General features: G+C 39.8%; 1 protein-coding gene across 4 annotated transcripts in view; it reads left to right on the plus strand.

The window, feature by feature from the left end:
• The window catches only part of LOC126092322 (probable peroxisomal membrane protein PEX13), an 86,274-nt gene extending 60,778 nt beyond the window's left edge, over positions 1 to 25,496 (plus strand). For 3 of the 4 annotated variants that reach the window (XM_049907854.1, XM_049907857.1, XM_049907856.1), the window contains exons 2-6: positions 3,740 to 4,051; positions 4,196 to 4,443; positions 4,601 to 4,792; positions 12,835 to 13,128; positions 23,342 to 25,496. In XM_049907854.1, the coding sequence (XP_049763811.1) occupies positions 3,740 to 4,051; positions 4,196 to 4,443; positions 4,601 to 4,792; positions 12,835 to 13,128; positions 23,342 to 23,619 (1,324 nt within the window). In that variant the 3' untranslated portion in view covers positions 23,620 to 25,496. Of the gene's footprint in view, positions 1 to 1,634; positions 1,671 to 3,739; positions 4,052 to 4,195; positions 4,444 to 4,600; positions 4,793 to 12,834; positions 13,129 to 23,341 lie in introns of those variants that run through there. The other variant, XM_049907858.1, reaches the window with a different exon arrangement.
• Positions 25,497 to 26,323: the final 827 nt, after the last annotated feature.

Genomic DNA, 26,323 nt, shown 5'->3' on the forward strand with positions numbered 1-26,323 from the left:
GTTCCAGCTCAGAAAATGTAAGACTGTACAATAGATCGCTGTCAACGATATTGAACAGTAGTTGTGTGAATCACTTCCACTATTCTTGTAACGCCTGTGACCTGTGCTTTCTTCCCTCTACTGGACACGGGTTGTTATTTGAGGGATCTACGATACATTATAGTTAATAACTACGCCCCTAATTCGTAAGTAAGGATTCCATCGGCCCCCTGGAGATTTGTTCAGTTTTAACGATTTCAGCTGTTTTTCAACACCACCGACACTTAAACTTATTTCCCTCATCTTTTCAGTGGTACGAGGATTAAATTGTGGTAATTCTCGTGGATTTTCCTTTGCGTGTGAGAAGGGAGTTGAGCTTTTCTGCTTTTGCTGTGCTACTTATAGTTTCAGTTCCAGTATAATGGAAATGTCGTGTGGCTAGGGCCTCCCGTCGGGTAGACCGTTCGCCTGGTGCAGGTCTTTCGATTTGACGCCACTTCGGCGACCTGCGCGTCGATGGGGATGAAATGATGATGATTAGGACAACACAACACCCAGTCCCTGAGCGGAGAAAATCTCCGACCCAGCCGGGAATCGAACCCGGGCCCTTAGGATTGACAGTCTGTCACGCTGACCACTCAGCTACCGGGGCGGACTCAGTTCCAGTGACTGGGCACTAAACGGGCATCAAGCCTTTTCATATGGCCACCAGAATTTGTTTGGCCTTTGTGAAAGATCGTTTGATAATATTCGACGGTGTGTAAAGTTAGAAAAAACAGTTCTAAATGTTGGACAATATATTGTACCCGATTTTCTGTATACCCACATCAGATCACTTAGAAATACAAAATTAATACATGTTCTGCACTTTATACTGTACTGAACATGGTGGAGCGTGTGGTCGCTGTCGGGCACATGGTGCCAGGCTTGGATCTCTGCTGCTTCCGACGGCGGACTCGCGGCGGTCAACGTGTTAAATATCACCTCACACATTCAAGACTCAGTTACCAAGCAACCACTTCTTTTGAAGCGCCGACTGTTCCTGTGTTGGCCTGCACTCCATTTTATAGTTTAGTTTGGCGCATTTGACTATTGACATCTCAGCACACAGAACAAGTCGATCCTGCGCCGTATTGCTGCGCGTTTGGTGTGGAGACACATTTTGACCGTCGCACGACTTCAGAAGATGATTAGCTCCTTCTGTGTCGTTTGAATGTTAACCACAAATAATATACGCTCTGATGTTTTCTTTGTAGCCTGTTTTTTGGAGAGAAAAACTTTCCGATTTTCCTACAACTTCGACACTCGTTCTTGGTTCACCCGTGATTGTTATATTTCAGCTGTAACATTACTAAAGGTCATCAGGTTCGATTGTATTGGAATGATTCGCCCAATGACCGAGACGTAATCCAGGACAAGAAAGAACGTAAGCGTTGGTCGTAATGTCATCTGTATTTTATTGCAGATCGAGATTTCAGCTAACAGCGCAGCTATTATCAGTGGTTTGCAGATAGTCATGTAGACTCAACATCAGTCAAAATGATTCAAGTACGTACATGACAAAGTTAGTTTGTAATATGTGTCGTGCCGCGCTGCGTAACAGTGTGGTCTTAGGCGTGTTGCCACGGTTCGCGCGGCTCCCCCCATGGAGGTTCGAGTCCACCCCCGGGCATGTGTATGTTGTCCTTAGTGTAAGTTAGTTTAAGTTTGGTTAAATATTGTGTAAGCCTAGGGACCGATGACCTCAGCAGTTTGGTCCCATAGCTCTATGCTGTGTCTACATGACTACGTGTAACGCACTGATGATAGCCACACTTTTAGCTGAAATCTAGATCTGCAATAAAATCCACTAATCCATCCATTATTTAGATTTCGCCTCCTATCAAATTTGACGTGTAGAAATAGGGTAACTTTGAATCTGTATCTCTGTATCTTGAAAACTGATACAGATATCAAGAAAATTTACAAGGTTGTTTGAGATCATGATCTTCAGAGCATACTGTAAGAAAATTATCCATTTGCTGTGCATAGCATTCTTGGATACTCTGCTATATTTTGTAATGGCGAAAAATAGTGAAAAAAAAACTACTTGTGGAGCTTTCTGAGGAACTGCCTTTGAAGTAATGGTGCCTCGAGAAGCCCACTGTAGACCACATCAACATCAAATTCAAAGAGAACGACACAATTTTCTCCATTTCACTAAGCAGGAAGAAGTGTTTGAATATTCACACTTTGACCCTCTACTGTAGAATAGTGTGACTAAGAAGGTAGGTGTAAACTATCCTGAGAAAGCCTATTACCAAAGCTTCAAGACCTGGCTTTAAATGATTACTCTAGGAATATACTACAACCCGCTATGTATCACTCACATAGAGATCTTGAAGATAAGATTAGACTAATTACTGCACGCACAAAGACAGCCAAGCAATCATTCTTCCTGTGATCCATATGTGAATGGAACAAGAAGAAACCCTAATAACTGGTACAATGGGACCAGTGCTTTACAGATTATAGATGTAGATGTAGAAGAATTCGGTGTTTCAAGTTGCCTCCCATTAATACTATGGTTGAGATAAATTAGTGAAAAGTAACTTAATCAGGAATGACTTGGGAGAAAACTCAAAGCAGCTGACGTGACATTAGGTATTGTTCTAACTGCTGCACCGAACTACCACATGCAACCCACTTGCATCACATATCCAGTGTTAACAGTTGCTTATTTTGTAGTAGGATGTCAGCTGGTGTTGTAAATGTGGAGGAAGGCGTCTGGGCAAACCATCTTCACCAAATGCCATCCAGGGATTATTTATGGGGTTTCAGCATATCAAAGTATTAAACAATAATGACCAAAGGCTATACATCTATCTACAGTACCAGACTACACATATTTTCGGTGTGGTAATTCACTGATACAAATTATGAACAAAACTATTTCATTAAAACTCAGAAGTCCTTACTGGATGGAAATGTCACATTTTTACAGTTGGGGTTGGGTTGAAGCTTTGTGGTTTTGTTGTGTTGAAGTACAGCTTTGTTGCAAAAGCAGTCATGTGTGCCTTTTGTAAAAGTGTGTAGAAATTATACATTGTTTGGCAGCTAAGATAAACACATTAATTATGCACTTGACATAGGTCGTACCAATGGTTACACCAGGCTAGCAATTTCAGAAACTTTTTGCTACTGACATCTAAATAATTCATTTTTGTAGCTTGATTTTAGATACAGTACAGATAACTTTACCAAAATGACAATGCACCTCAGGTGCTCAATTAGGTTTCATTGAACAACTCAATTTACAAACTAAAACTTGTTTTGTTCACTTCTGTAGAGGGATATTCATCAGAGTTGAGCAGCCACCAATTTAAATATAATGTTTATTTATTTACCGATGTATTTAACCTGCCAAGATTAAGGCCACCAGGACCTCTTTTACGTCTAACAGGGGGGAAGTTTCATTATTCAGTTAAAGGATGCACAAAAAGTTTTAAGTAACCATAAACATAGCTTTAAATTCGCATTCCATTGTCATTTTTTGTTGAATGGAATCACGTAAGAAGAACATGCTCGAGAGATTTGAACCACTGTGAGAATGACATAGTCATGGGAACATAACATATGCAGTAGAATGTTAACAAATATAGAGTTTTTTTTCCTATTTTAAAAGTTTTCCTATTAATATATTCTGTTAACTGCAACAAACTTCTATGGTTGTAAATTCAGTTCATGTAAGTATTAATGATAAATCTCTTTTCCACAACAGCAGGGCTCCAGTACCTTCTACATCTATACCATCTAATTTGCCTACAAGAAATGTGCAGCAACAACCTCCACCTGTTCCATCTCGCACATACAGGCAATCAGCTTATGCACCAATGACGTCAAGTACATACCCATCCTATGGTTCATATGGAGGATACTCAGGATTGTCCAGCTATGGAAGCTATGGGGGTTATGGTGGTTATGGTGGTTATTCGGGATATGGGGGTTATGGAGGTGGATATGGTTATGGAGGATATGGTGTTGGTATGAATAGGTATGGAGGATACCTACAAAGACCAGAATTGGAAAGCAGGTCAGTTCTACATTCTGTCTTTCATGTGTAGTAGTTCTGTTTGCTATATTTTTATGTTTGTAAGTAGAAAAAAGGTTTTTTCATTTCAGATTTCTTAATTTTCTAATACTTGCTCCTATTTATTTATTTATTTATTTTTTTTAGGTTCATACGCGTGGCAGAGGAAAGTACACGGCCTGCTTTCCAGTCTATAGAATCTTTGGTCCAGGCATTCAGTTCTGTAACTTTCATGTTGGAATCAACGTTTGGTGCAATACACAATTCATTCAGGGCTGTACTTAGTGTTGCAGAAAATATGGGGAGGCTACGTTCTGTTTTTAGTCAACTGTTCTCAGCTTTCACAATTTTTCGCACACTCCAATGGCTTTATAAAAAATGCCTCTATTTATTAGGTATGTATTTGACACATTATTTTTCAAACCTTTGAAAATTCAGTTGTTACAACCACATATATGTAGCCTAATACTTGTTAATCACTGCACAAAATAATGTTTTCCTGTAGAAAGATAAGGCTTAGCACTGTAATGTTACAGATGAGCAATGTTCCAGGTGTTCTGAAGTGTGATCCTAGTCAAGATGATATATGGCTCCAAGCTGCATCGAGGGTAGAAGAGCAGCAGGAAGCAGCTGCTGGCCAGTCCCGATTTTCTTGGCCTGTTCTTGTTCTCATGGGCATTATGCTTAGCGGCCCTTATTTGATGTGGAAGCTGCTTAGTACACTGAATGAATCTGTTGGTTCAGGTAATACTGAAATAAAAGTAGTTCTATAACTGTGATGTGTCTAAGTAGAGTACCCTGAAAATGTTTTAGGAGTGTCTCTTACATCTAGTATATATTCAATATTTTTAAATACTCAATATTTTTAAATACAGTGTTTCACGTATGACACAACTGTTGTGTCTGGCGCTGTACGTGATCAGATACCAGATAGGCAGGTTCCAGTTATCAGCTATGCTCCAGGTTGTTCCTCAGACACTGATAGGTAGTGTATCAGTTTCAGGAGAAAAAAAAATGGTTCAAATGGCTCTGAGCACTATAGGACTTAACTTCTGAGGTCATCAGTCCCCTAGAACTTAGAACTACTTAAACCTAACCAACCTAAGGACATCATGCACATCCATGCCCGAGGCAGGATTTGAACCTGCGATCGTAGCGGTCGCGCGGTTCCAGACTGTAGTGCCCAGAACCGCTCGGGCACCCCGGCCGGCATCAGGAGAACTAGAAGAGTTAAAAGTAGCCTAGGAAACAAGCCTGGTAAAATCATTTTGGCATGTTCAAACTGAAATCTTACAAAGTAACAGAAGTGCGGTGACTGACCAGTTCAGATTCTGTTACTCAACTGTCAGTCAAAGCCAGTACTGCAACTTTCCCCATCCTCTACCCTGCTCGTCAAACTCCCTGTCCTGGTGAATCATTGCTGCATTTACTGAGGTATGTTATTTTGCAGAACAATTTATGTTGAAATTCTGAAAAATCCTAGTCATTTACTTCAAGAGCCTCTGCATGATCTGAAGTGAAAAAAAATGAGTGCTGCATTTATTTAGTGCGATGTGAATTACTGGACTCAACTTTTTTCACCAAACTATAATGTATGATAGGTATGTGTGCAATGTACAGCAACATTTTTTTGGAAGAGAACTATCAGTATTAGGATAGGCCATACTGTGAAAAACTCTTGTTTCAGAATCAGCCTCCACATTATGCAGAGGCAGCAATAGCCAGTTACAGTACTGAGGTCAAGCAACAGAATCTCAGTTGGTCACTTGATTTACTGCTGTTACTTTGTAAGGTTTCAATTAGACCTTGCGCATGTATCTATAAGTGGATGTTACTAACATGTAGTTTAAATACTGAATGGTGTGACTTATTTCTCAGACTTATTTCCAAGGCCATCTCTAGCTCATCCAGTGTTTTTTAAGGAAGTACCATTTTGCCACACCGCGGCCACAGCACTGCGCTCGGCGTTCTGCGCCTGCACACTGGGTACCTACGTCTGTTGTCTATGCACTGACGCCATTACATGATTACAGTCTGATTTCTTCCTTGTTTACATTGTGCACTGAGTGTTTAAGATGCGTCCGATAATCGTGAGTCCCTGTGACTGTGAAGTACAGGCTGTTGTAAGATTTCTTAGTGCTAAAGGCTTAAAAGCGATCGATATTCATCGTGAGATCTGTGCAGTTTACGGAGAAAACATTATGAGTGAGTGAATGGTGGAATGGTAAGAAAGTGGGTGAGAGCATTTAAGATTACCGCACAAATGTGCATGATGAAGAACGGAGTGGGTGTCCTTTGGTCGTTAATGAAAGTTTGGTGCAGGAAGTGGACAATAAGGTGAGAGAAAACAAACGCTTTATGATTTCCTCCTTGTGGGATGACTTTCCTAATGTTTCTCGTAGTGTTTTGTATGGAATTGTGACTGAGCACTTGAATCACCGAAAATTGTGTGCACATTGGGTACCAAAAATGTTGACAGATGTGCACAAAACCAAACATTTAAACAGTGCATTGACTTTCCTTGAGTGGTACCACAACGGTGGTGATGATTTCTTAAGCCAAATTGTTATGGTCGATGAAACGTAGGTGGCCTACGTCACACCAAAATCAAAGCAACAGTCCATGGAATGGCGACATTCAGATTCACCCAGAAAAGTGAAGTTTAAGCAAACGATTTCTGCCCGGAAAATCATATGCACAGTTTTTTGCGACAGAAAAGGTGTATTGCTTGTGGAATTTCTGCCTCGTAATGAGACAATCAGTGAAGCAGCTTATTTTTTGACATTGCACAATCTGCGTGTTCAATTCAGAACAAAAGACATGGAAGTTGAGCAAGGGCATCGTTTTGCTGCAAGACAATGCCCGTCCGCATGTGGCGAATCAGACCAAAGATCTCATCACATCTTTTCGATGGGAAACTCTAGGTCATCCTCCGTACAGCCCCAGTCTTGCGCTCAGTGACTACCATCTGTTCCTGCACTTGAAGAAACACCTGGGCGGTCAGCGTCTTCAAGATGACGACGAAGTCAAAACAGTGGTGATGCAGTGGTTAAAAAGTGAGGCGGCAGACTTCTATGAGGAGGGTATTCAAAAACTGGTTCAACATTATCACAAGTGCCTAAATATTGACGGAAATTATGTAGAAAAGTAGATTAAGGTACAGGCTTTCATGTAAAAATAAAATTATTGAGATAACTTAGCACGTCTTTTTTTAATTTTGAAAGGTAGTTACCTAAAAAACACGCCTCGTACACCACCTGCCAGAATCCAAGGAATGGGCTGGTTCGTAATATGTGGTGATGAGAGCCTGCCCCACTGGTAAAGGTTACCTCACAGTGTCAGCCGGCTTGTGACATGAATGCTGCGTCCAGTAGAGTTTTGGTTCTTTTTGGATTTATATCAATGCCTCTTCCCCATTCGACAGTTGAGGAAAAACAAAATTGAAGTTTCTGGAGTCAGGGTCCCTTCTGCTTTCCCTATTACAAGATCAGCAATTTTGAAAGACTGCTAGAGTATGTTTGTGGATTCTTTGCTATTTTACTGGTGTTTTACTATTCTGGCTCCCAGTAGGTAGTTTTAAACATTTTGCAGTCATCCAATTTGAGCATGAGTGGTGAGTGCTAAAAATTTAATTTGTTTTTATATTCCACACCCTTATATCATACTGCACTCAGGTTAAAAATATGAAAAAATACCACTTACCCACCCATGGAGTTTATTATGGCATGCCCAGATTGTCATACTTTTTCACTTTAGTTTGCAGATTGTCACACTTCTTCTTGTTAAATTGTTTATAAGGGAAGAAAAAAAAATTTAAAAAATAATGTAAATTTGATTTTGTTTCCATGTAATTAACAGTACTCTTTATTTCAGGAAAGCTCACTAATGTTCACAAAATGTATACAAATTTGTGAATGAACGACATAAGAAAAATGAAATGGAGAATAATTATAATAATCGTACTGTACATTAGTCTGCTGGATGTATGTAGTTCTGTGTCATCTAACACTTGTTTTTTGTAACAGAATACGTTTTGCCAAACTGTGGAAGGCCTTTGATGTTTTTTGTACTCCAGTATAAAAATGTAGGTCTTATGTTGAGTCTCAATCCATTAAGCAAGCTATAAAACTTCTTACCTTAGCTATTGTGACAGACTACCACTTCTTTGTATGGGCTGGACAAATTAGCACAATGTGTAGATAAAAATTGGCTAATTGAGCAGTTGTTTTTGTTTCGGCGGCAGTTTTTTTTTAAATTAATGCTGCAGTGAGAACCAAATTGAAATATTCACTTGCAGAAGATTCCACTGGCGGCGAATGCTGTGGTCCAGGCACCTTGTGATATGGATGTGGTAACGACTGTAGGGTTTCAGGTGCAATCGTTTGAACGTACTGTGTATTTTCCATTCTGCCTTCACTTTCAATCAGTGTATCAACGAACTGCAACTGCTTTCACCAAAATACTCTGTATCATTAGTATTCTCCAGTAACTCACAAATTTCATTGTTGGGAACACTTTCATAAAAAAAAGTCACAAAAGCAAATTAAATAAAAAATTCAAACATTAACACAAAGAAAAGTAGCTTGGAAACAATATTAAATAACAACAATGCACAAAGACAGCAATATCGGATGAAATGACGGAGTGTAAATGAGTATTACAAAGTACAACACCAACAGACGAACATCACAGTAACAGCATTATCGATTGTCGATATTTCACTTCAGCGGTGCTCAAAAGTTGATAACTATCAGTGTACATGTAAATCTAAACACTGAGCATCAATACCAAGCATGTTGCTACATAGCATTGAATATTATAAGCTGAGTGAAAGTAAACAGTGTACCAATGAATCAGCACTTTGAGTGTTACCTTGACATTCAAAGGGTTAAGGTGCAGTGACAGATGGACAGTGAGATCATTGAAAATACCAGCTCAGTTTCAGCAAGACTGGAGACAGAACCAGTTGCAAATTGAATTAAAGGTCACCAATAGCGCATAACAGAGAGAATACAAAGTTAGATCAGTATGCAGTGATTATTATTTTTATCCAGAAAATTCTGAATATTTGCTGTTTGGTCACTCCTGCTGGACTGAGAAAAAAGCAAATGTAAAATATTATTTGAGCTCTTAAAACATACTATTATTTCTCCTACAGGTTTCTTAATTTCTTGCTGGACTGGATTGGGATTGGATAGAGAATTTATGTTTGACATTAATTGTCCACCTCACCAAGCAATGTTTTTAACTAATTAAAGTAGAAACATTACCAATAGAATGAAGATGTAAGCTAGAATAGAACTGTATCTGTATACACATAAAGCTTGCCTTGAATTTGCAATTTTTTTAATGACAAAATCTTGCCTTTGCCTTGAATTTGTGATTTGTACGACAGTTTCTTTAAGTACTACTGTAAACCAACTGCTTACCAGTTTCAGAGTGCTATTGTTTTATCAATAAGAAAATGACAAATTTAAAAAAATAGTAATGTCATAGCTTAATAACACATTTAATGGTCGTTTGTAAAAGCTTAAAAGGTGTTACTTGTTTGAAAAGTGAAACCATTTTGCAAAAGTTACAACCCTTAAGTACTGGAAGTTTGGCACACTAGTTCATTTTAAAAAATGAACTACTCATGAATTCCTGTGGTGTTTATGCCAAAGTAGTCGTATACAGCTATGGGAGCTGGACAAAAATATACATGGTGTGTCTAAAAAGTTTGTTGATTGGTGTCATATACGAATGGCAACTTTGCACATGTGTGAGTGCATGCACAGGGGTCTTCAGAGACTTGAGGAGAATTGAAACACAGCATGCACTGCATGTGACTGGCTGTGTAATCAGACTGAGAGCAGTTGCATGGAGTCAGTGTGAGAGGAAGTGTCACAGCACAGTGGAGCAATGTGTAAACATCAAGTTCTGTTACAAATTGGGGAAGACTGTAACGGAGACACATAGAATATTGGTGCAGGTGTACAGGAGGGAAGCCATGAGCAGAAAATGTGTTTACAAATGGTTTAAACACTTCCATGAAGGGGAGGAAACAACTGAGGTTGAGCCGTGTTCAGGTTGGCCATCAACAAACAGAACACCAGAAAAGATTGAGAAAGTGCAACAAATACTGGCACAATATTGGGACGGACTCTCAGTTTGATTGTGGAGGAATTGGGCATTAGCAAGGACATGGGGCACACCATTGTCCACAGTGATTTGGGTAAGTGGAAAATCTGCCTCCGATTTGTGCTGCACAAGCTCACAGACAAGCAGAAAGCAAAATGGATGGAAACTGCTGGTGATTTGATTTCCATGTATGATTGGGATCCTTGCTTCTGAACACCATAGTCATGGGAAATGAGACCTGTTAATACCAGTTCGATCTGGAATCAAAACGGCAGTCGATGTCATGGTATTCACAGTGTTCCCCGCAGCCAATAAAACAAGCTGCCTGCAAAAAAGCAAGGTGAAAACACTGTTGAGCGTCTTCTTTGACAGCAGTGCCATCATTTACAAGGAATTTGTCCTGCAGGCCAAACCATTAATTCAGCATTTTACTAGTCTGTTTTGAATAGATTGCTACAGCATATCCAGCAGGTTTGGCCAGAGTTGCACAGGACTGGAAAATGGATGCTGCTCCATTGCTCCATGACAATGCTTCTACACACTGTTCAGTCCGTGTGCACCAATTTCTGGTGCAGAAGATGGTAAATGTTCTCGAACACCATCTGTACTCCTCTGATCTGGTTCCTGAAGACTTCTTTCTATTTCTCCACTTGAAGGCATCCATGAAAGGTGAATGTTGTGTGGACACGAACGCCATCAAAGATCATGTGACAGCCATTCTGAGACCGATTACACAGGAGGCCTTTGGTGATAGTTTCCTGAAGCTGTATGAACGTTGTCAAAAAGTGTGTTGTAGCAGGTGGCGACTATTTTGAAGGGCAATAAAGAACATTTGTTTGTATCAGTTGTTTTGTTTGTTGTCAGGTAACATTCACCGAACTTTTTAGACACAGCATGTAGGAACACTGCGCGAAATGCATCGTGAACATAAATGCATATGTTGTCCAAGCCCACAAGTGGTGCTGTTCTATTTGTCCACGAATGGCCCCTTTTTTTACTGCCTTCGATATGTTGCAAGTGTCAGTCATGGTCAGAGCAGTGTTCTGTGTGGTTCTGAGTGCACTGTGTTGGAGCCAAGTGATCCTAACATGAGCAGATTGTTTATGCTTGCCACAATGGTAACACCAGTTCTCGTCCAATCAGCAAAGTTAAGTAGTGTTGTGCTTGGCCAGCACTAGGATGCGTGATGTCTGGGTCTGCTTACCACTGCCAGCAAGTGGGATGCACTCGGCCCACATGAGGCCAATTGAGGCGCTTCTTGATTCATGAGTAGCAGCTGACAATGGAGGGGAGAATGGTGTGCTGACCACATGCTCCTACATACCCATATCCAGTGGGAGCTGTTAGCTGAGGATGACATGGTGGTCAGCCTGGGCCTTCCAAAGTCTGTTCAGGTGGAGTCTCTTTAGTTTCGTAGGATTGCCGTGTCACTTAATTATGAAAGTCCATATTAGTGATAACTGCTATTGCAAAGTTCTATGGTTCCTCTGCAGTTTCATAGTACAGGTTTACACCACTACTGCAAGCAAGTGGCTACGAATCAAGGATGAATATAAGAGAACAAACTCATGTAGATTTCAGTACTTGTTGGCAGGAGACCATAGTGCATGGTGGGGTGTCAGATAATGAGATGTGATAGATTATGTCTATTGTGCAATTTTGACAGGACCTAGCAAGAGATGTAGTGCACTTTTTTCTATTTATAAAATAAATATGAAGCATAGTGTTGGACACCGATGTGCTGGTTGATTTAGAAATGGTTGAAATTTCAATCTTCCTTATTTGTAATAGGTGGTGCTCATAAATAAAAATTTTCTTTAAGTTACATTCTGCAAGATTGATTAATAGCAAAGCACATCTGCTCTGATACATAAATGTTTAGTATATCTTCTACCTGAATATTATTTATGTTTGAATCCTTTTTTTATTATTTTTTGCATGGATGGATGATAGTGCTTGATGTTACGTTTTTTGTATTGAAGTACCTATGTTGGCGAGATGGTCTATCGTGTCATTACTATAAATCCCAATATGAGATGGTATCCACAGCATACAATTGTGGCACTGGCCGACATTTTTATGTAGTCTACTAAGGTCTACATTAACGGACTGATACTGAGTCACCCAGTACCACAAATTTGATGCACAGTAACATTTATGACTGGGTCTTCAGCATCAAAGTTGCTGAAATATCTGCCAGGACGATGGCAGAAGTAAGAGAATTGAAGATGTACACCTTAATCACCAGTTCCGCCACCTTCTATTACAGATCCATTTAGGAAAAATCAAGTATAGTAGCTTATGCTTCAAAGTGAAAATGAGAATTGGAAAGACCTGTTACACAACGGAGAAGATATTCCAGTATGTACACAGAGCACAACTAGCAACAGTATGGCTAATTACAGGTCATGTTCGCTCTGCTGAGCAGTTCCACTGAACTGATGTGTACCCATTGCCCATGTGTGTAATTTGTAAGAAAACTCTATTATGAACTCACTTCATTTGCTAATTTGTGAAAAATTAAAACAGTATACATGAATTCAGTGCCATGAAAACAAATTAGTTTCTGATTGTATTTGCTGCTCAAAAATGTTTTACTCCATAACACATATATGGATGAATGATTACTTATAGCAGGAGCTGATACATATCTTTTCCTTATCCAGGTTTTAGCCTTGCTGAATGGAAGAAGAGTAAGCAGCCTGTAACACTTGCTGTTGCGGAATATGATTTCAAGGCAGCAAACGAGGAGGAACTTTCTGTCTGTGCTGGTGACAGAGTTCTTGTAGCACCTATGAACTTCCAGGCACCCAATGCACAGCAGAGTGGGTGGGTTCTAGCTACTGTTGATGGACAGAAGGCTGGATTTGTACCACTCAACTATTTGAGGATAACTGGAAAAATGCATTATAACCGCGCTGTGCCTGTCAAGGTGCCACCACAAAAACAGCAGAATGCCAGTGAGTGTTCCTGTTTTTCTTTTTTTGTACTTATATTTTTTACAAAACCACTATTTCATAACCTGTTAATCAATTAACATCTGGTGGAGGGGGCGGTGGACTATTTCATACTGAACTGTGTACCTGATAACTTCAAAGGAGAAGTTAGCTTTTTATTGTTACTTCTGATTTTTTTTCCCTAATTGACATGGCCCTGGCCGACATAAGCTAGGATAGATACCAGGGAAAACAGACAATGCCCAAAGGCTAATACCTTGAATATGTGGAAGTTGTGGCGAGTACGGGCAGGCACAGTTTCTCTAGTAAAAGTTTCTTTTTTTTTATCTTTAAAGTTTTACAACTTGATTAACGTGCTTTTAAATAGCAAGTGAACATTCGTTATCATGAACAGCAATATCCTCAATATAGTTTCTTAATGAAAGTTTCTGAAGCATTATTTTAACAGATCAAAGGACAGCTGTCAAAATCAGTTTCCAATGCTTAAAACTCAAAATCCCTTTTTAAGCAAAGGGGAAAAAAAATACAAATTGCATTATGCAAGATTAAATAAAAGGTTCTAATGCCACATGCATTATTGAAGGTTAAATAAAAGGTTCTAACACCCCATGGAATACTAAAATTTTCCTAGGTATCACCTATGAACTCTTAAGGAAATAAAATATTGACCACAAAATTTTAATTAAAACAACAACTTAAATGCAATAGAAGCTGATTTAATATCAACGTACACTCAAACCCCGTAGCCTCTATGATGTGCACCAGATCACAAAATACTTTACTTCCTTTTCAGCGCTTTACACCATAAACCTCCCTACATGTGATGCATACTACACCCAACGAATTATGACAAATAATTAAGCATAGATGTTATATTTAACCAGGTATGTAAATCTTTTATTTTCAAAATAAATCGAAAAAATGCAGAAATCAACTCTTGAGCTCAATGGTTACATCCATTAAAAAAAATAAAAAAAATTACAATACATATGTTATGGTTTCGTCATGGTCATGCGCTGTTGTGCACCATATCTCCTTCAGAATCACTTGCAGCGTGGGAAAGATTGTTTCACAATGTACAAAATGTTAACAGGGTGCAATGAACTTACACAAATTGCATACTGGGATTATATGTCAATGAGGATGTGGCTCGCAAATCTTAAAACAGGCGAGGGAGTAGATGAACACCTCAACTATACCGGACCGCACCAGACAGCAGGGGGTAGACAAGAGACAAATCAACAACTGTTGCACTGCAACCTCATCAACAGTAAGAGAATATTTGGGACTTTAAACTCTTGGGAGGGCCACACCAAACCACATAATGATGTCTTAAGCTAAATTATGTAAATACTATGGGCGATTTTGCCACAACAAGTAGAACTGGAAAATATCATAAGAAGTGAACTGCAATTACCACGATTCATAAGTGTCCAACTGAAAAGCTCCACAGTCAATCTTTCCCTTACTACAGACACTTAACAGTATCTCCAGAGTTCTCTCATGGACACTACCAGTGTGTCAGTTACCCATTATAACTGCAAATAATTGTTAAACTTGCTGGGGGCCAACTTAGGTTACTTAATAAGACAAGCAATGTTTCGGTCCCTCACTTGGATCCACCTTCGATCCAAAACAGTCATTTACTTTAAAACATCTAAATAGATTACAATGCTGATCTCAACACTCTCCTGCCAAGCATCGCTCTAACTGGAGACTGCAGTACCAAAGCTTACATTACTCACAAGTCTGATATACACGCTGCCAATGTGCACCTTCTTAGAGTTCTGATGTTCACCTCATACACCAAACTTGCGGTAATTATTCATCAGAATCCAAGCATTTTGTTCTCAAAATGAGTCTTAAATAAGGTCCCCATGTGGTACTGTAGTGGATCCTTTATGAGTACAATTTTTCATGCAGCTTTTAAAAGTGACACAATAAGTTTCATGGCTCTTCTAAATCATTCGCAAATAATAAGAATGTATTAATAACCAAAAGAAATCCACACTATTTTTGTAAAAATACAGTTTTCATTCTGCATGTGTGAAAGTTTTACAGTGTGTAGACACATCCTTCCCGCTTGTTTTCAAACTTAGTTCAAACTGTTCCCGTGAGTGGCACTGTCACAGCATGTCTTCAAGGTGGCTGCTACACTTAACGTTCGTCAGAAGCAACATGATGTCATAGAATTCGTGTGCTGTGAAAATGAGATGGTGGGAAACATCCACAAGAGGTTGAAAACGGTGTATGGAGATGCTGGTGTTGATTGCAGTACAGTTAGTCGGTGGGCAAGCAGGTTACGTGATGAAAGGGGGCACTGCAATATTGAGGATCGTCCTTGCAGCGGCAGGCCTCGCACTGCACACACTCCCGACAATGTGCAGAGAGATTTAACGAATTGGTGACTGCTGACGGACACATCACAGTGAATGAATTGTCATGCTACATTGGGATAGGGGAAGGAAGTGTTTGCAGAATACTGAAAGTGTAGGCGGTAAAAAAGGTTTGTGCCAGGTGGGTTCCCAGGATGTTGACAGTGGCTCAAAAAGAAACAAGAAAAACAGTATGCAGTGAACTTTTGGAACAGTACGAGAATGGTGGAGATGAATTTCTTGGAAGAATTGTGACAGGTGATGAAACATGGCTCAATCATTTTTCACCAGAGACGAAGAGGCAATCAATGGAGTAGCATCATGCAAATTCACCCAAGAAAAAAAATTCAAAACCACACCTTCTGCTGGTAAAGTTATGGCTACAGTGTTTTTCGATTCCGAAGGACTCTTGCTTGTGGACATCATGCCAAGTGGAACCACCATAAATTCTGATGCATATGCGTTGACACTGAAGAAACTTCAAGCTCAACTGAGTCGTGTTCGACCACATCAGCAAAAGCATAATGTTTCTCTGTTGCACGACAATGCACGGCCACATGTCAGTCAAAAATCCATGGAAGCGATCACAAAACTCGGATGGACAACACTGAAACACCCGCCTTACAGACCTGACCTGACTCCATGTGACTATCATCTCTTTGGGAAACTGAAAGACTCTCTTCGTGTAACAAAGTTTGAAGATGATGACTGCCTTGTGTACAGTGCCAAACAGTAGCTGCAACAGGTTGGTCCAGAATTTCACCGTGCGGGTATACTGGTGCTGGTTCCAAGATGGCATAATGCAGTTGAGAGTGATGGAAATTATGTGGAGAAATGAAAATATTGTTCCTAAAGGATGTATCTACACACTGCAAAACTTTCAAACATGTAGAATAAAAGATGGATTTTGTGCCTTTCTTTTGGAGTGACCTTCGTACTTGTTGGCTAGTAGTTTCTCTACATATCATAGTTGTTCTGTTTGATTTTTTAAAATGATGTAACAAGATAAAATAGCTGCTACTAACTAACTAAGTAGCCACTCACATCTACGAACAGAAGCTGACAAAAAGCCCTAGCCATAAAGATCAGTGAAAAAATTTACAAGGGCCTAGAAGGAATGGGGCTATTCAGGGATCAGTAGGGAAGTGTGACAGGAGTGCGTGTGAAGTGGGCATGACTTCTGTATCTCCTTTACTGTGGAGATGGTTGTTTTTGCGCTCAAGGGAGAACAGCAAATTCAAAAATCTTTTTAACCATTAGACCCTCTGAACAGTGCAATTCTTTACAAAAGTACTAATACAGACTAAAACAAGTAGCCGCCAATCATTTAGTTCAACCAAGTACCAAGTGAGACAGGTAAGTTGTCAAGATGCTGGACTTTCACTCAGAAGGAGAAGTGTTCAATTAACTTTCTGGGTATCAATGTGTAAACTTTCCACAGTGTTCTTTAAATTAAATAAAAAAAATCTAATAAAGCTCCTTTGAAACACAGGGTCATTTTTCTATTCCATCCCCCTCCAATCAGAACTTCTCAGTCTTTAACTACCATATTGTCGATGGAACTTTAACCCTAATTCTTCCTTCTTTTGCAGAGTAGATGCATATAATGGTTCTTTGTTGAAAAGGATGTCTTAATAAAATATACAGTTGAGAGGGGGTGTAAGAAAGAGACATGTGAAAGTGCAGCAGGAGAAAAGCATAAAACGTGATAGTGTCAGTAAGCTGTCACAATATGGCCAATGGTAGCATAAATGATTCATAAAACTATTGTCCAGTATCATTGCTGATCTGTTGTAGAATTTTAGAAGATGTTCCGTTCTCAAACATAGTGAGTTATCTCAAGTAGAATGACCTCCATGCCATCCAACACAGCTTTCAAAAATGTGTAATGTGGAACCAAACTCATGCTTTTCTCACATGTATCCTGAAAGTTGTGGATATAGGTATTGTGTTAAGTACAATATTTATTGACTTCCAAAAAAAATTTTGACCCAGTGCCACACTTAAGCTTATTGCCAAAAAGTACAATTGTGTGGGAAATCAACTAAAATTTATGGCATTGAAGATTTCTCTTTGGGGGATGCAGCATATATATATATATATATATATATATATATATATATATATATATATATATATATATATATATATATATATATATTTAAAAAGAAAGATGATGAGACTTACCAAACAAAAGCGCTGGCAGGTCGATAGACACACAGACAAACACAAACATACACACAAAATCTAGCTTTCGCAACCAATGGTTGCCTCGTCAGGAAAGAGGGAAGGAGAGGGAAAGACAAAAGGATTTGGGTTTTAAGGGAGAGGGTAAGGAGTCATTCCAATCCCGGGAGCGGAAAGACTTACCTTAGGGGGAAAAAAGGAGGGAAAAAAGGACAGGTATACACTCGCACACACACACATATCCATCCTCATATGTGTGTGTGTGCGAGTGTATACCTGTCCTTTTTTCCCTCCTTTTTTCCCCCTAAGGTAAGTCTTTCCGCTCCCGGGATTGGAATGACTCCTTACCCTCTCCCTTAAAACCCAAATCCTTTTGTCTTTCCCTCTCCTTCCCTCTTTCCTGACGAGGCAACCATTGGTTGCGAAAGCTAGATTTTGTGTGTATGTTTGTGTTTGTCTGTGTGTCTATCGACCTGCCAGCGCTTTTGTTTGGTAAGTCTCATCATCTTTCTTTTTAAATATATTTTTCCCACGTGGAACGTTTCCCTCTATTATATTCATATATATATATATATATATATATATATATATATATATATATATATATGCGCTGACAGGTCGATAGACACACAAACATACACACAAAATTCAAGCTTTCGCAACAAACGGTTGCTTCGTCAGGAAAGAGGGAAGGAGAGGGAAAGACGAAAGGACGTGGGTTTTAAGGGAGAGGGTAAGGAGTCATTCCAATCCCGGGAGCGGAAAGACTTATCTTAGGGGGAAAAAAGGACAGGTATACACTCCGCGCGCACACACACACACACACACACATATCCATCCGCATATACACAGACACAAGCAGACATTTGTTTGGGCAGAGATGTCAGTCGGGGCGGAAGTACAGAGGCAAAGATGATGTTAAAAGACAGGTGAGGTATGAGCGGCGGCAAATTGAAATTAGAAATTAGCGGAGATTGAGGCCTGGCGGATAGCGATAAGAGAGGATATGCTGAAGGGCAAGTTCCCATCTCCGGAGTTCTGACAGGTTGGTGTTAGTGGGAAGTATCCAGATAACCCGGACGTTGTAACACTGTGCCAAGATGTGCTGGCCGTGCACCAAGGCATGTTTAGCCACAGGGTGATCCTCATTACCAACAAACACTGTCTGCCTGTGTCCATTCCAGGAATCTCTGACTTCCAGCCTTGCCTCTCAATCCTTCTTAAAAAACCTTAATCCTACTCCCAACATCACCACTGCTGAAGCGCAGGCTATCCGTGATCTGAAGGCTGACCGATCCATCGTCATTCTTCCGGCGGACAAGGGTTCCACGACCGTGGTACTTGATCGTCAGGAGTATGTGGCTGAGGGACTGCGTCAGCTTTCAGACAACACCACATACAAAGTTTGCATTCCTGATGTCCAGGCGGAGCTTCAAGGAATCCTCAGAACCTTAGGCCCCCTACAAAACCTTTCACCTGACTCAATCAACCTCCTGACCCCACCGACACCCCGCACCCCTACCTTCTTCCTAAAATTCACAAACCTAATCATCCCGGCCGCCCCATTGTAGCTGGTTACCAAGCCCCCACAGAACGTATCTCTGCCTACGTAGATCAACACCTTCAACCCATTACATGCAGTCTCCCATCCTTCATCAAAGACACCAACCACTTTCTCGAACGCCTGGAATCCTTACCCAATCTGTTACCCCCGGAAACCATCCTTGTAACCATTGATGCCACTTCCTTATACACAAATATTCCGTACGTCCAGGGCCTCGCTGCGATGGAGCACTTCCTTTCACGCCGACCACCTGCCACCCTACCTAAAACCTCTTTCCTCATTACCTTAGCCAGCTTCATCCTGACCCACAACTTCTTCACTTTTGAAGGCCAGACATACCAACAATTAAAGGGAACAGCCATGGGTACCAGGATGGCCCCCTCGTACGCCAACCTATTCATGGGTCGCTAAGAGGAGGCCTTCTTGGTTACCCAGGCCTGCCAACCCAAAGTTTGGTACAGATTTATTGATGACATCTTCATGATCTGGACTCACAGTGAAGAACAACTCCAGAATTTCCTCTCCAACCTCAACTCCTTTGGTTCCATCAGATTCACCTGGTCCTACTCCAAATCCCATGCCAATTTCCTTGACGGTGACCTCCACCTGTCCAATGGCCAGCTTCACACGTCCATCCACATCAAACCCACCAACAAGCAACAGTACCTCCATTATGATAGCTGCCATCCATTCCACATCAAACGGTCCCTTCCCTACAGCCTAGGTCTTCGTGGCAAACGAATCTGCTCCAGCCCTGAATCCCTGAACCATTACACCAACAACCTGATAACAGCTTTCGCATCCCGCAACTACCCTCCCGACCTGGTACAGAAGCAAATAACCAGAGCCATTTCCTCACCCCCTCAAACCCAGAACCTCCCACAGAAGAATCCCAAAAGTGCCCCACTTGTGACAGGATACTTTCCAGGACTGGATCAGACTCTGAATGTGGCTCTCCAGCAGGGATACGACTTCCTCAAATCCTGCCCTGAAATGAGATCCATCCTTCATGAAATCCTCCCCACTCCACCAAGAGTGTCTTTCCGCAGTCCACCTAACCTTTGTAACCTCTTAGTTCATCCCTATGAAATCCCCAAACCACCTTCCCTACCCTCTTGCTCCTACCCTTGTAACCGCCCCCAGTGTAAAACCTGTCCCATGCACCCTCCCACCACCACCTACTCCAGTCCTGTAACCCGGAAGGTGTACACAATCAAAGGCAGAGCCACGTGTGAAAGCACCCACGTGATTTACCAACTGACCTGCCTACACTGTGAAGCTTTCTATGTGGGAATGACCAGCAACAAACTATCCATTCACATGAATGGACACAGGCAGACAGTGTTTGTTGGTAATGAGGATCACCCTGTGGCTAAACATGCCTTGATGCACGGCCAGCACATCTTGGCACAGTGTTACACCGTCCGGGTTATCTGGATACTTCCCACTAACACCAACCTGTCAGAACTCCGGAGATGGGGACTTGCCCTACAGTATATCCTCTCTTCTCGTTATCCGCCAGGCCTCAACCTCTGCTAATTTCAAGTTGCCGCCGCTCATACCTCACCTGTCTTTCAGCATCATCATTACCTCTGTACTTCCGCCTCGACTGACATCTCTGCCCAAACTCTTTGCCTTTACAAATGTCTGCTTGTGTCTGTGTATGTGCAGATGGATATGTGTGTGTGTGCGCGCGCGAGTGTATACCTGTCCTTTTTTCCCCCTAAGGTAAGTCTTTCCGCTCCTGGGATTGGAATGACTGCTTACCCTCTCCCTTAAAACCCACATCCTTTCGTCTTTCCCCCTCCTTCCCTCTTTCCTGATGAAGCAACCGTTGGTTGCGAAAGCTTGAATTTTGTGTGTATGTTTGTGTTTGTTCATGTGTCTATCAACCCGCTAGCACTTTCATTATATAAAATAGAAAGAAACATTCCACATGGGAAAAATATATTAAAAACAAATATTCCATGACTTACCAAACGGAAAAGCGCTGGTAGATAGGCACAATAAAAAAACACAAACACAAACACACACACAAAATTTCAAGCTTTCGCAACCAACGGTTGCTTCATCAGGAAAGAGGGAAGGAGAGGGAAAGACGAAAGGATGGGGGTTTTAAGGGAGAGGGTAAGGAGTCATTCCAATCCCGGGAGCAGAAAGACTTACCTTCGGTGGAAAAAAGGACAGGTATACACTTGCTGCTCTTCTCTGTATACATTCAATATCCCCTGTTATACATTCAATATCCCCTGTTAGTCCAACTTCGTACAGATACCACACACTTAGACAGTATTTTTGGGTGGGTTGCACGAGTGATTTGTCAGAAATCTTCTATTTAGTCAATTGCACTTCCCTAGTATTCTAGCAGTAAACTGATCACCTGCTTTAACCACAACTGAGCGTTATGTGATCATTCCCCTTCATATCTCTACAAAGCGCTACACCCAGCTATGAGTTGACGGATGGTAGCTGTGACTCATGATATAGCCAAAAGATACTGCATTTTTTCGTTTTGCGAAGTGCACAGTTTTAAATTTCTGAACATGTAAAGCAAGTCGTCAATCTTTACATCAAGTTGAAATCTTATCAAGATCTGACTGAATATTTATGCAGCTTCTTTCAGATACTACTTCATTATAGATAACTGTGTAATCTGCAAAAGTTTGAGGTTACTGTTAGTATTAAGGATACTGGATGGTAGTTTTGTGGATCACTTCTACTACCCTTCTTGTAAACAGGTGTGGCTTGTGCTTTCTTTCAATTACTGGATGAGGGTTTTTGTTCAAAGGATATATCCGTTGATTGTATTCAAAAGAGAGGCTAACTCATATTAAGTATAGAATCTTACGGGGATTCTGTTGGGCCCTGGAGCATTCCTTAGATTGTACATTAATTAGTGCTGCTTGTTTGTGTCTTAGTGACCTGGGAGAGAAAATGAATAACATCATCAGACTTTTTACAGATGAAGCAGTTACTTACAATAATTTACTGTTTGAAAAAAGCTGCACAAATATTCAGTCAGATCCTGATAATATTTCAAAGTGGAAAGCAGATGGCAGATCATGTGATCAGTTATAAAACATTGCTCAAATGTTTGATACACATACCATATAAGTACAGGCATAACACGGGGCATAGAACATATACAAAGAACAGCATTACAAAATGTGAAAGTGTTGTCAGACTAATGGGACTCCTGTGTGTCACTTCTGTAGTGACCCTGAAAACATGATTAGTTTAATTACAGTGTGCACAGAGGCATTTAAGTGCTCTTTCTTCCCACGTGATACATGAATCAAATGGGAGAAACTCTAATACGAGGTGCAATGGGCAGTACCCCTCTGCCATGCTCGTCAGTGGTGTGCAGAATATTCATGTAGATGTGGCCATAAAGCTAGTGAGTAAATCTATTTTTTTTTTCTCTATTTTGTGAAATAGTTGGACACAGAGGGAAAGATCATGGTGAGACTGGAAGGCAGTGGACATATTAAGTAGGACATGATAATAAATTAAGAATGACTTGCTAGGGTTGGCAGGAGTCCTCGCAGAGAGGGGGCATGAACAGCATGGTCATGCTTCTGTCTGGTCCTTTATTTTCTAATCTAGAATGACTTGGTTCCTCTCCAAACACTAAAGGAATGGGGATTTCCTGCCATGTAAGAACTGCAGAAACATTTTCCCTTAAGAAAAATACTAGTTCATGTTTGCCTCATTTCTTGTATGACCATGCATGTCTCTCAACATTATATATAGTTTTGTCTTAATCACATAACCTCAGTTCCTTTGATTCAAGTTCAGAAGAATAATCATTTGTATGGGTTGAGGTTTTCGTTCTCTTCCTTTTCCTTTCTTAGTTTCCTTAAGCTTTCGAACACTGGGCTTAACCACCAGATTTTGTACCACTATTTGCTATTTTATCCATTTACTTAAAGGTTTTAAGAATGTCTGGACTAGTATTTTTCAGGGCTTTTGCAAATAAGGATGTTGATTGTGCTAGTACAGTGTTGTATAGTGATGCTGGTACAGTGTTTTATAGTTTTTTATTATGTGATTAACATGTACAAATAAGATTATCCTTCTCACTTTCCAGTGGCTGCTGAATTTCCACAGACACCTGAAACACCTGAAATGGCGTGGCAGCCAGCCACTGATATCACATCTGTTCACACTGATGCAGCTTCAGTGCACACCTTGGTAAATGAAGGCACCACTTCTTTGTCTAATAGGACCGAATTAGAAATGCCAATGCCACTACCACCCAAACAAATCCAGGACGGACCGCAGCAGCTGCAGCAGCAGCAGCAACAGCAGCAGGAACAACAACAACAACAACAACAACAACAACACAGTCCCATCAATCATTCCTGAATAAGTGTTGTCATTGCAATAGGTATTTGCAAAAATGGACAATAAAGTGTTGACAAATGTCAGTGTGCTGCCATCAAAGTGAGATAGATCTACTGATCACTGATCATAATGTGTCATCAAATAATTGTAAAGAATTTTAATATGTTGGGAACAACTCCAATTCCATGTTTTTGTGAAACTGCCATTCACAAACCTTGTGTTTTTTTATGTTGACTTTGGTTGTGTTTGTTTTTCATATGTTTGTAATGTACAGGAACTGAAATATAAACAGTTTTTATGTACATTTTGAACAGTCTTTTCTATAGCTACTCAGAGCTGTATAATACATTCACATTTATAAAGCACAAAATACTTGTTTTTCAGTGTACTAGTATTTCTTATTTCGTTAAGCTATTCGTCTTGATTTGTTTTCAGCAGTAAATCAAAATTCTCAAATTGTGACAATGAAAAATGATTAGTCACTGAAAAAAAGCCATTGGTTTTGAGTGAATTGTGCAGTTTTATACCATCTTACAAAGTACAATCAGGAAGAGGCAAGACCAGCCAGCACAGTGGTATTCTTTGAATAGGAATGTGCTTAGTAACTGAAATGATGCAGCAAGTAAAGAAAACTATTTTAGTACAGTCAGTCAACATATCACGGAATTGATTCTGTTCTTGAATTGTGAAAATGTTGTTAAGTGAAGAGCAACATGTAGGGATGCGAAATTAGGCTAAATGACTCGCAAACGTACCAGTTTTCACATAAAGAATGTTGTGTGAGAATATAATCACATGTTTAATGTACATGGCACACAGAGAATGAGCAGAAGCTTACCCAGTGAGGCTGCCATAAACAAATGGAAATGTATATGTTATATAATTTCAGCCTAAGGCCACATAAATGGTTTCGGTAACAAGTTATGGCATAACAAGTCATCACCAGTAGGAAACTAAACTACAAACACATTTTTTGCCTCTTACATATGAATACACAATAGACAATAGTAAGATTTCATCTTCAGCATATGGAGCATGGTGGTGCAAGTTGTGTAACTGTAGTATTACTTGGTATCAAATGTCAGCACCAATTGCACTTTTGTTGACTATTAGGGCCAGTTTTGGCCACCAAGGATATTTTCTAGTGGTTATCTGAACAAAATTGAAAACAAGGTAGAATGAATAAGACAAAAAAGAAAGTAATGAAAAATCCTCAAAACAAATGTAGTAAAATTAGTAGAGATTGTAACTGGTCCACTATCATCATCAATGGTATATGAAAATAATGTTTTATAGCAAGTAATTCACAATTTAAGAAAGTAATATATATATATATATAACACGGACTTACATGGGGAGTACATATCTGGTGTGAAAGAAAATCGCAGTTTGGAAAGCCAGCAATAAAAAACACGTAGATTCTGCAAATGCATCTCTTCGTGCAAACAAGGTGTTGATTCGAAATGAAGTCTGAGCTGCTGAACATGGCGTGTTACAATAAGTGAGGCATGCATACTGTGTAACTGTGACTATGCTAGATTCATTTACATTACAACACATCAAACAGCTTCTGAAAAGCATAAAGGAGAACAATGTTAGTTCTTTTTCAAGTTTTTTCTCTTTGTTAAGAATATTCATGTGGTGCACATAGTTAAAAATTTCTCTCTCTTCCATGATGTCTGTATGGGTACCCTTTTCTATTTTATACAAAATGATAAGATTATTGTCAATGTTAGTAAAAACACTGTGTTCTGCGATTAGATGAGAAGGAAAGAGGGGTAATCTTCTGCATTTTTTTTCTCTGCTACACACCAGACAAAGTGAGTTAATATTACAGTGTTATCCAATTCTGAGCTATGTTTAGATTAGAGAGATTAGATTAGGTTCTGTTTTTGTTCCATAGACCAAAAAAAAAAAAAAAATCCTCATGGATATGGAACATGTCAGAAAGTATAACATAATAAACATAGAACATTTGAATATAATACTCACTTCCCTGATCATTTGTCAGGAGACTGTCAAAATATGTGAATACATTACAGTAAACTGGAACTGCTAATATTTACAGAGTTAATACACTGTCAGATTGAAACATAAATTTATGCACTTTTTTAATAAATTTATCATACGCAAAATACCTAATCTTACCTGTTGTGATCCAGTGCCATCAAAACTGAAATCTAACAGACATTTTTACTTAAGCTGTTCTAAAAGTCACTGTTAAGTATTCATCTTTAGAGTAGGGGAAGTTGTCTTCCAAAAAGTATTACAAACTCTGTTTTAACTGTCCTTTATCTGAAACCAAGTTTTTAATGGCTGATGAAAATTTATTGAAAATGTGTGTTCCTGAATATTGGACCCCTTTTTGGACCAAGATAAGTGATTTTAGATCTTTATGTAGATTGTTCTTATTCCTAGTATTGTCACTACGTATTGATCTATTGGTGGTAAAAGAGGCATTTTATTTGCAACGAATTTCATTAAGGAATAAACGTACTGAGAAGCAGTGGTCACAATACTCAGTTTCTTGAACAGCCATCTACATGATGTTCTTGAATTAACAACACAAAAGAGTCTTATTACACACCTTTGCACTCTAGAAACTTTTGTTTGATTTGTCGAGTTATCCCAAGTATGATCTCATATGACATAACACAATGAAAGTAAGCAAAGTATGTAAGCTTTTGTTTTGTTTATATCTCCTACATCTGATATCATTCATATT

The sequence above is a fragment of the Schistocerca cancellata genome, chromosome 7 (genome assembly GCF_023864275.1).
Source record: "Schistocerca cancellata isolate TAMUIC-IGC-003103 chromosome 7, iqSchCanc2.1, whole genome shotgun sequence".
NCBI classification, from domain to species: Eukaryota; Metazoa; Arthropoda; class Insecta; order Orthoptera; family Acrididae; genus Schistocerca; species Schistocerca cancellata.